The sequence below is a fragment of the Liolophura sinensis genome, chromosome 11, assembly GCF_032854445.1.
Source record: "Liolophura sinensis isolate JHLJ2023 chromosome 11, CUHK_Ljap_v2, whole genome shotgun sequence".
Classification (NCBI taxonomy): domain Eukaryota; kingdom Metazoa; phylum Mollusca; class Polyplacophora; order Chitonida; family Chitonidae; genus Liolophura; species Liolophura sinensis.
The window spans coordinates 29862262-29874342 of NC_088305.1; the positions used below are offsets into that span (position 1 = coordinate 29862262).

Genomic DNA, 12081 nt, shown 5'->3' on the forward strand with positions numbered 1-12081 from the left:
CAACTCTAAAACAGTTACTGTCATTGTTGTCTATTTACAAAACACTCCATAGTGGTAAGTTTTTAAAGTCTATTTCAACACAACTGCACAATGGAGAAAAAAACATATACGGCTGCTCAGGAAAGTTGCATACTTCTAGGTAATGGACTTATAATAACACTAATCTATACACGTACATATTTGCAGCAAGATGTAAGAGTTGTCTAAAATATATTTACATTTTCCATTACCAGTTTTCATAAAAATGTGAATGAAATGAAGATTATATGCTTATTTGATTGATATTTCAGCAGAAGACTGCAGTCAGGACAATAAATCTGCCAATCTGACTTCCTCCAGTGCCTTTTCAAGCCAAAGTGAGCTCTTGTGCACACAGGTAATTTCCACTCAAGACTTCCAGTACATGTATGTAGTATGGAGGAAATGATGCCTCAATCAGTCAACAACTCAGGTTTTGAGTTTTGTGTTAAAAAAACAAATAAAGAAAAAAAAATGGCTGGGTCACAAGCTGTGATACATGTACATGCTCATTTCACATCATTATTAAAAGCAAGAAACTCGGTTTCCTCCCACCATAATGTTCGCCGCTGTGCTACTAGTGAAATACTCTTGAGTACAGTGTAAAATTCCGCTCAGATAAATAAATAAATGACAAGCAAGAACACCATTCCCACAACAACATCATTAGTGTGTTCCTCTTAGAGCTGCTTGTGACATCTGATAGTGATCAATTTTGCCAAGGTCCAATTGGTTTGTCTGAAAATTCAAAAAAACACAGAAAGTCTTTCAGCACTATTGTAGTAGAGCCTTGCTGACAGTTACAGTGTAACTGTTGACTTTTTGCTGGCTGCTCACTTTGATCATTGAGATCAACAGGTTCAAATCCAATAATCCTGTTTTAATGCTATGGTGCAGGGATTGACCTGTCTTCTTTTATTTGCTGCTCACTATTAAATCCAGAATGTATTATCATAGTTAAATGTATTAATTATTGTATTGAACCTGCGGATGGTTGTCTGTTATCATCGGGCTCTGCCTGGTTTCCTCCTACCATAATGCTGGCCGCCGTTGTATAAGTGAAATATTCTTGAGTACGGCATAAAACGCCAATCAAATAAATAAATAAATAAATAAATTATTGTATTGTCCGTACTTCAAAATTTTCAAACCTTGGTCTGTAATCATACAGCTTTGCCTGAGTGTTGCACTATTTATTTCATTTCCTCTAGATTCTTGTATCAGTTCTGTCTGAGTGAAGTGTTATGGAATCAGAATCTTGAATCATTTACGTATGGTTTGTTGTATATCGTTTATCTTATTCAGCAACGCTCCAAGCTTGAGCAGGATGTGGAGAGAATGAAGCAAGAGATTGAAGCTTTGGAGGCCCAGTTGGCCGCTGAAGACTCTGCTCTGCTGGAGAGCACTGTAAGAGAAGCTAATGTAACTTTGGAAACCAGTCATCTTGAAAGCATTGTGAGCAAGCCTAGTGAAGTTGAGATGGAGACTAGTAATGCTGATCTCACTGTGAAAGAGCCAGGTGATGTTGAGACAGAGACCAATGATGATAACATCACTGTGAGAGAGCCTTGCGAAGTTGACAATGAGACTAGTAAGGCTGGTATGACTGTGGGTGACCATATTGAAGTTGAGATGGAGACCAGTGATGATGACATCACTGTGAGAGAGCCTTGCGAAGTTGACAGTGAGACCAGTAAGGCTGGTATGACTGTGGGTGACCATATTGAAGTTGAGATGGAGGCCAATGATGTCGAAAGCTCTGTAATAGGGCCTAGTAATCCAGATGACATCCACAAGACAGGCGTTTGTGGGTTGAAGAGGAAACCAGAAAGGATGCCAACAAGTGAGTTTTTGCAATGATGGTTCTTTAGCCTAATTCCTCAACCGTTTCGCTTATTAAAGAGCAACTTTCAGTGCAATTTATGCACCTTTTTCATTTGATTTTGAAGACAAAACTTCATTAGTAGGGTTGTCTCATTTCAGGGCTTTACTAAGAGTATAATTTGATCAGTCCACACAGACTAATGTCCTCTGATCGTCCTGAAATATACACCTTGCAATTATGCGAAAAGGTTGAAGAATTATGGTAATGGTTGTTCCCGACCTCTGTCTGCAGTTCGTTTCAGCCCATCATGAAACGTTTTTTTGAGACTTTGGTTTGTAAAATGATTTGTCATTCTGAATTCAAAATAGGTATATGGCTTCACCATGACAATGCTTAGTTTAGCAATGTTTAGTTTGGCAATGTTTAGTTTGGCAATGTTTAGTTTGGCAATGCTTAGTTTAGCAATGTTTAGTTTGGCAATGTTTTGTTTGGCATTGTTTAATTTGGCAATGCTTAGTTTAGCAATGTTTAGTTTGGCAATGTTTAGTTTAGCAGTGTTTAGTTTGGCAATGTTTTGTTTGGCATTGTTTAATTTGGCAATGCTTAGTTTAGCAATGTTTAGTTTGGCAATGTTTAGTTTAGCAGTGTTTAGTTTGGCAATGCTTAGTTTAGCAATGTTTAGTTTGGCAATGTTTAGTTTAGCAGTGTTTAGTTTGGCAATGTTTAGTTTAGCAATGTTTAATTTGGCAGTGTTTAGTTTAGTAATGTTTCATCCATTTTCAACGAAATAAAGGCCTTTTATCTGTACTTTCATTTTGAACATCAGGTTTCAGAATGATTCATTATATTGTATTAAAACTTGGTACATGTGTATGGTCTCGCATAAGCTACTAATGAAATGTGAGTTTCTTGCTGTTTTGTCCATTTTTAACCAATTGACAGCTGTTTTCGTTGTGTGATATAACCTGATATACATGTGAAAACACAAATGGACTATTTTGATGGTAGGGAACAAGTATTGCTTTTATATTCCTCCCAGATGTCTAGTTGCTTTTATCTGTTCTAGCCATAGAAGAAAATTATGACCTCTTGGAGTTCTGATGTAGCAATCACTTTGATTTAACATGACTAAGGCATGCGGATATCTGCTAATTGCAAAGTCCTTACTTCAAACCTTGCAGTAGGTGTAATAATGTGACAGTACATGTATGACCCAAATCATAGAACTTGCACATGGAGACTTACCTGCCACATAAAATATGGGTTCATACATTTTCAGGAGAACTAATTATTTCATTTTCAGCAAGAAATTAATTTATTGCCCTTTTTTCTGTGCAGAAATTTTCTGTAAATCATTATTTATTTATTTGATTGGTGTTTTACGGCGTACTCAAGAATATTTCACTAATACGACTGCAACCAGCATTATGGTGGTAGGAAACTGGGCAGAGCCCGGTAAAAAACCCACGACCATCCGCAGGTTGCTTGCAGACCTTCGCACATACGGCCGAAGAGGAAGCCAGCCTGAGCTGGACTTGAACTCAAAGCGTCCAGTAAATCATGTGGATTTTTAGGGGAAAAGCCTTCCACATTGTTCAAAACTTACTAACGTTTATTCTGTGTTATAACACAGTCATCGACCCAGGGATTTCACAGAAAAAGGTGACTTATCAAACCACAAAAGCTTTCTCCTATGTGAATTGGAACTTTATGGGCTTACACTAACAATGCTACCAAGTAAAATACACCCTAGCCCTGGCTTCCTCTCCAGCTGTACGTTGGAAGGTCTACCAGCAACCTGAGGATGGTCGTGGGTTTCCTCCCATAATGCTGGCCGCTGTTGTATAAGTGAAATATTCTTGAGTACAGCATAAAACACCAACCAAATAAAAAAATAAATACGCCCTAGCCTGTGATGTTCTTATAAATAGTACTCCCTCATGCACAACTATTCAAATAGTGAACTGTGGTTTGAAATGCACTGGTTGAAAGCGGGATGTTATGTGACCCCTTTTTAGAAGAATCCTTTTCGTCCTGCACATCATAGACACTGGGTGAAGGGAGTGACATTCTCACTGAGGTACTCTGACTAGAAGCAAGATACCAGTTTGTATACCTGTGTGTGACTGGTATATTTAATATCTTGAGAAAGTTTTGGTTCATTCACTGCATACTGTAGTGAAATATTTCATGGCCCAGAGGCTTAGAAAGAACTGGCCTTGATTCACCTGTGGTTTCTTGTGTTATGTTTTCTTTGGATTTATGAAAATGCAGTAGATATGTAAGTCAGTTTTGCTGGAGGTCATTAGGCAAGAAATTAAATAAAAGGAAAGCATAATATATTTGCAAATGTTGAAAAAAAAACTAACCCTTTTTGTGTGATCTTAGGGAATATTGGAGTGGAAGAATATTTAGGCTTTGTACTGTTTCTAATTCTGGGAAATTCTGTGCCAAACTGAAACAGTGTGGATTATTGCTTGTCACAGGTTTAAAAACATGTCCACTGGAGGAGGAGAAATGTAGCCCAAGTAGAGAAGAAGATCGGACAAATAAAGTTCCTCCAACTGATGCCACTGAGATAGATATCCAGTGTATATCATCCAGTCAGGAGAGTGAAGACTTGTTTTTGAGTCCTCGGTCACCTTCCCCTCCACCATCACTACCAGACACCAACATTAAACCTTCAGCCGTCTCTCAGGTTGTTCTGAAACTCAAGGAGATATTTAAGGCAGTATCACCTGGTCATTGTGGCAATAGTCCAAACAAATACAGAGGTTTGAGCCCAGACAGTGCCAAGTCAACACCGCCATGTTCCCCTCGCTCAGAACGCCCTCTGGTTTCTGCCCAGAAATCTATCTATAAGGATCCCACTTCTGACACCAGTCTGGCAAGTCCGGCAGGATCGAGGGTAAAGGCAGGCCTTCCCAAACCATTCCAGTCCCCAGCCTTTACTGGTGTTCTCCAGGGCAAGGGCTCTCGTTTTCGGACCCCGCAGAGGTCTAATGTTATGTCACCCCTGGGTCGCACAACACCCAGCGGGGATGGAAAATCGTCCAGTCGAAGACTCTGTTTTGTAACAACAGGGCTTCACCTGTCTCAGGCTGTAAGTATATGTAACCACTGCTTTGAGTGGTAAATATTAGGCCTTTCACCCATGAAGCTGATTACCTGGTAACATATTGGGCCTGAAACCCACGTTTTCTCAGAACCCCATTATCTGGTGACCAAATTCAAGTCACAGGAAAATGACATAATTTATAATTATTATCTTCGTGTGTTTTCTTTGTGTTTTCAGTGTGTACAGTTTATCTATCATCATGTTGTTATTCCTCTAAAAATTCCTTTTCTATAAAAAATCATTTCTTTAGACATTATTCTCAAAATTTCCTTTGTATGAAGGTCCTCAGAGCATGGAGGAAACCATCTTGCTTTGTCTGATCTCCGACAAACTTCCTCACTGTAAATCTCAGATGAACCAGCTGGACCGAGAATTAAACACAAAACCTTAAATTTCGAGTAGCAGTTTTCTTCTGAAAGAACCCATCACCTTGTCAGTAAGACCATTTCTAACAGTATACATTTTAAAAATAACGGGGCCTTAGTCTAAATCTGAAAGTGCAAAAATGTGCATCTCTTCATTTTCGATTGCAGCAGAGGACACAGAAACTAGCTCAGATGTTCAATATCAAGATACAGCCTAAATTTTCACCAGCAGCAACTCATGTGATCGTTAAGACAGGTAAGTATGTGAATGAAAGGGACACATAATGACTGCTGATTGTCTTACACCTCTGTGCAAACCATTGTCTCTCTGGTGCCATACATGTACATGTAAATGTACCACACCCTAGCTGACATTCAGCCTAGTCTTTGCATAGCCTGCACTTGCCTACTACTTGTACAAGCCAATTGGCTACAATTCTGCTTCCTGCTTTAGTAAGAGGCTTTCACAAGCCAAACATGTTTTTAAATATATAGTGCATGTATGTATATGTAAGCCCTTGACATAGTATTTAGATTTGCCGTCTGTTTGGTACAGTTGTAACCTCTGAAAGGTTGTGGGTTTACCCGGTTTCCTCCCACCATACATGGCCCGCCATACATGTAGTATATGTGAAATATTCTTGAGTATGGCGTAAAACACCAATCAAATAAGTAAATAAATAAATGTGGTACGGTTGTCGTGAATATGCATGTAAGATGCATGTGGCATGAATATGTAAAGATGCATTTGGCTTATATATGTAAAGATGCATTTAGTATGAATATGTAAAGGTGCATTTGGTATGAATATGTAAAGGTGCATTTGGTTATGAACATGTAAAGACACATTTGGCTTATATATGTAAAGGTGCATTTGGTATGAATATGTAAAGGTGCATTTGGTATGAACATGTAAAGATGCATTTGGCTTATATATGTAAAAGTGCATTTGGTATGAATATGTAAAGGTGCATTTGGCATGAAAATGTAAAGATGCATTTGACACAAATATGTAGAGATTTCATTTTATGATAATAAGGATTTAAAAGATATTAGGAGAGAAAAAATCTTGTGTTAAAGTGCCCTTTTTTGCATGGTCGGTTATGTTTAACACCACAAAATATTTATATTAAATGTTTTTAATTGTTGATGTTTTATCCACAGTCTCAGAGGACAGTTTGGTGTGTGAGAGGACATTCAAGTACTTCCAGGCAATAGCTCATCATTGCTGGCTCATCTCTTACCAGTGGGTGGAAGACTGTATAACAGCCAATGAGATCCTTCCTGAGGTAATGTGGTTCAGTCACAAACCCATCTGAGTAGAATTAGTAGCCTTGATACTACCTGCTTTCCAAAGAGGCTAGAGCAAGGGAATAGGGGTGGTTGGCTCAATGTCCGTGTAATGCAACTGGGTGCAGTGTCATATCTGTTGTTATCTGTAGGATACTTCAGTGTGGCAGCACTTTGGCACATGGACTCGCCCTGCCTCAAGAAGACACAGTGCACTATATGTATACACACATCAAGTGATTCCTCATCATCCTATGACTGAAAGATTGTTAGGTATGATGTGAAAACTAAAGCATGCATACATGTATGTGTACATACTACTTGTCATGGCACTCCGCATAAGGGGATATGAAATGTACATTCAGTATGGACTCAGTATGGGCTTAGGAGGGTTGTCATGTCTGGTGTCTGTGGCGAGGTATTTTATTGAGGCAGCACTAACAAATATGTTGATATTGAGATTGGCCTATAACAGGAAGAGTTAAAAATATGAATTATTCATACGAAGAAAAAATAGTGTACCATAAGTGACCTAAAATTTCGTTTCCAGATTCCAAGAGTTCTGTTTTTTTTTTTCATAAGGTGTCCTTACGTTTGTTTGGAAGGTACGATGGTATCCTACCTTTCAGCACCAAAGTAATATTTTGTGGCATTTATTTGCACTTTGTTGGTCGACATTCAAGGTTATTTAGGGTATATAAATATGAAATGAGGAAAAATGAGAATGGATCAAATAAGAAAGCCTGTACATAAGCCTAAATGACTGCCTTTGGATTAACCAGCATTCACACGGTGCAATGCATTCTTCCAAAAGATAAAATTCAACATAAATCAATATTTCTGAACTCTAGTAGTATAGAGGTTGTTTTTCAGTCCACAAATTGCATTTGACAGTTGACAAAAGTCAGTAAGACAAATGGCATCGTGTGAACACAGCTTTACATGACACATGCATGTGACTAAGTGCCAGTCATTGTGTTGCAGACGGGGTATGAAATCCAGGGGGACACTGTGAGTGGCCCAAAACACAGAGGACCCCGCAGATCACGACTCTACAACAACCCAGTCTTTGCAGATTTTGAATTCTTCTGCAATGGGGATTCCCCTAACCTTCCTCCCAGGTGAGATCTCAGTGGATGTTTTGACTTTTGGTTTTGAAGTTCTGTTTTACTGGTATAACCTCAGCCACCCCCTCATTCCATGGAAATTCTCCAGTCCTCCTCAAAATTCTCCAGGTGAGTTTTCTACTTTGAAGTAGAGTCATACACTTTGTGAATTTCTCCCAACTGAATTCTGAACTTTGTGAATTTCCCCTCAACTGAATTCTGAACTTTGTGAATTTCCCAGTTTAACCTATGTACATGTACTTTGTTAATCCATCCAAAGTGAGTTCATTTCTATCAGATTTCCTCTCTGTGGGTATTGTTTTCTTTTCACTCTGCTAACTGTGTTCACAGGAGAGTTTCAGAACCTGCTAACTGTGTCTGGTGGGACTGTGGTTACCTCCCCTGATGCACTGGGCGTGGACCCAGAAAAAACACAGCTGATACTGGACTTGAATGAAGACCAGCATCCAAGCAACATCAGGCTATTTAATCGTAAGTGTTCCAGGTAACGCATCATTAAGGAAAAGTTTCAGATCAAAGATGAAATATACCCATTGCCATGTGAGGAAAAAGGTTAACCCTATGGGGATAGGTTTACATATACATGTAAATGTACGAACATAGCCCTATATGCAGCCTGCAATCCATGGTTTTCAGTGTGCTGTACTCAACAGATTGATGCTGTTTGCTGTCCCTCACCATGTCTGCATCAAATGGCAGTTTGGTGATATTCTTCACCTTGCAAACGTGCATTGGACCAGAAATTTTCTCTACAAGACTTACATTTGTTCACAGCTTATGAGCCATGATTTATTGACTTAAATGTTTGACTGGTGTTTTATGCTGTCTTCAAGAGTATTTCACTGTGACCGTCATGAAGATGGGAGGAAACCAGGCACAGCCTGGAATAAATCCACCACGACCTTCAGCATTTTCAGCCCATGTTTAAGATTCCTGTATGATCACCCAGCATTAAACGGCGACAGCCATATTTTTCAGAGTAGGCCTCCATATGAAGTAACAAGGGAAATCAAGAAGTTTGAAGTGTTATCGATTAATTTATTGTCTGATTTATTTGATAGTGTTTTACACTGTACTGAAGAATATTTCACTTATACGACAGCAGCCAGCATTATGGTGGGAGGAAACCAGGCAGAGCTCAGGGGAAACCCACTAGGTTGCGGACAGACCTTGCCACATACGGCCATTGATTAATTTTGCAGGAATTTGAATTTTAGGTTACGTACGATACTCAGAAGTTTTGGTCCTTGGCGGGCCAAAAGACAAGGAATATCACTCTGACATGCATCAGACACATTAAACGACAGGGATTACGGACAACCATATCAAACAAATATACAAAGCAATAAATATACGGATTACTGAAGGGTTGTAAAGGTAAAAATGTCAATTCAGAATGACAGAAAACCAAACAGTATTACTACTGTACCCCACCATTATCCTTGCTTGTGGCTCTCCTTGAGCTGTAAATAGCTGTATTGTGGTTTTTGTGAAGTTTATTCACAGCTTCAAAAATTTATTTATTTATTTTTATTTTTATTTCTGACAGGTCTGTACAGAAAATATGGGGTTGTGACTGTCTCCAGAGAGTGGGTGTTTGATACAATAACCCAGTACAAAGTACAGCCTCTCCCCCACTACGTTCTCACATCCTTACCAAATATAGAACTGCCGTTTGTCTAGCCGTTAATGTTACCAAGTATATGAGCACTACCTAAGCTAATTATAACAATGTCCTGGATAACACTTTGAAGTTATCATCAGATTGCTTTGTGATTTTGTAAGCATGTGTATGGGCAACAATTTATCCTCAAACTGGTGCATTTTTGGGAATCAGGTTGTGATCAAACTGCTTTCTTTATCTGTATGTATGTGGACAATAGGCTATTTTCAATCTGCTTTACATCTTTTGCTCTGCTACATACACATGCATGGGCGTCAGCTCATCATCAAACTGTTTTTTTGGTGTACTGTCATGGCATGGATGTCTTGGAATTGAAAACCAGCAGAATATGACATTTGGATATTGCATGCACTTATAGTGTGAGGACATAATGATATCATAGGAGCTTTTTTTTTTATTTGTTGATTTGATTGGTGTTTTACGCCGTTCTCAAGAATATTTCACTTACACAACGGCGGCCAGCATTATGCTGGGTAGAAACCGGGCAGAGCCTGGGGGAAACGCATGACCATCCACAGGTTGCTGATAGACCTTCCCATGTATAGCCGGAGAGGAAGCCAGCATGAGCTGGACTTGGAACTCACAACAACCGCATTGGTGAGAGGCTCCTTGGTCATTACAGTTTTACAGTACTTTGTACATCTACAGGTATATAAGCATCAACTTATCTAGTATTTTACTTCATGTTATCACAAAGGTGCTTCAGCATATGGACACGGAGTTATTCAGGTGTTTTCATCAGTAGATAAGGGCCGCAGGTTATCATCATGGTGCTGTCTTCATTTTTACACAAAGATTCCATTTATCATCTACAACTGTTGTTTTTTCATGTGTACATATGGGTACCAAGTTATCTTCATGGTTCTGTCTTCATTTGTACACCAAGAACCCATTTATCATCTACGACTGTTGTTTTTTCATGTGTACATATGGATACCAAGTTATCATCTTGGTGCTGTCTTCATTTGTACACAGAGTCCATTTATCATCTACAACTGTTGTTTTTTCATGTGTACATATAGGTACCAAGTTATCATCAAGTTGCTGTCTTCATTTGTACACAAAGCACCAACTTATGGTCAGTGATTTTTTTTTTCATGTGTACATATGGGCATTAAGCTATTGTCAAGGTGCTTTCATTTGTAAATACGGCAGCCGAATTATCATCAAAGTGCTGTGTGCATTTTTACTTGGTGAGTGTCAAGTTATCATTAGAGGGTTGATGCTGTAAACATTAACTTCATGTAGACATATCGGGCAGAATTTTCCAGATAGATGTGATTTGCAGGTAGATGTGATTTCCAGGTAGATTTGATTTGCAGGTAGATGTGATTTGCAGGTAGATGTGATTTGCAGGTAGATTTGATTTGCAGGTAGATGTGATTTCCAGGTAGATTTGATTTCCAGGTAGATGTGATTTCCAGGTAGATTTGATTTGCAGGTAGATTTGATTTGCAGGCAGATGTGATTTGCAGGTAGATGTGATTTGCAGGTAGGTGTGATTTCCAGGTAGATGTGATTTCCAGGTAGATGTGATTTGCAGGGACATTATTTGCAGAAGGATAAAAAGTATATCTCAGATTATCAGGCTCAATTCCCGTCATGAATACTTCAGATTGCACTTTGTGTTATTGTTATCCCGATGTCTAGCTCACACAGACAGTATTAAAGAAACATTCTATTTTAAGGCTAAAGGAGGCCCTTTACATGAACTAAGGTAATACAAAATAATGTTAAAGTCCGTGCAGAAAGCCTCCAGCTGTATACCTGTAAGTGCAGAATGTTGTTCATGCTTTGATGCAGACAGATATTACCCTAATTCCTCAATCTTTTCGCGTATTAAAGAGCAACTTTCAGGGCAATTTATGTATGTTTTTAATTTGATTTTGAAGGCAGAACTACAATGGTTGGATTAGCCAATTTCAGGGCTTTACAAAAAGTGGAACTTTTATCAGTGTACATAGAATAATGCCCTCAGAAGTTGCTTGAATGAACACTTTACGAACATGAGAAAAGGTTTGAAGAATTACAGTATTGTGACTGACAGATTTAACAGTTGTGGTTTTGGGGTGAACATAACATGTATTGTATTCATTGATTCTAATAGTAGTACATCGCTGATCAACATTGTTATTCCATCCTATGTGAACATTGTTCATGTTTAGTAGTACATCGCTGATCAACATTGTTACTCCATCATATGTGAACATTGTTTATGTTTAGCAGCACATCCCTGATCAACATTGTTACTCCATCCTTTGTGAACATTGTTACTCCATCCTTTGTGAACATTGTTTATGTTTAGCAGTACACCCCTGGTCAACATTGTTACTCCATCCTTTGTGAACATTGTTTATGTTTAGCAGTACATCCCTGATCAACATTGTTATTCCATTCTATGTGAACATTGTTCATGTTTAGTAGTACATCCCTGATCAACTTTGTCATTCCATTCTATGTGAACATTGTTCATGTTTAGTAGTACATCCCTGATCAACATTGTTAATCCATCCTGTGTGAACATTGTTTATGTTTAGTTGTACATCCCTGATCAATATTGTTACCTAATCTTACGTGAACATTGTTATTCCATACTTGTATGGTACTGAACCATTCAAGCAAATTCATATTTGTCTTCCTGAAGGAGGAATGGC

At 38.6% G+C, this 12081-nt stretch overlaps 1 protein-coding gene across 1 annotated transcript; it reads left to right on the plus strand.

The window, feature by feature from the left end:
• Positions 1–284: 284 nt before the first annotated feature.
• On the plus strand, positions 285–9732 carry LOC135478008 (breast cancer type 1 susceptibility protein homolog). Its single transcript, XM_064758258.1, has 8 exons — positions 285–376; positions 1324–1861; positions 4330–4946; positions 5495–5582; positions 6491–6615; positions 7601–7733; positions 8071–8214; positions 9293–9732. Exons 2-8 carry the CDS (start codon positions 1357–1359, stop codon positions 9424–9426), a joined length of 1746 nt encoding a protein of 581 aa, XP_064614328.1. The 5' UTR covers positions 285–376; positions 1324–1356; the 3' UTR covers positions 9427–9732.
• Positions 9733–12081: the final 2349 nt, after the last annotated feature.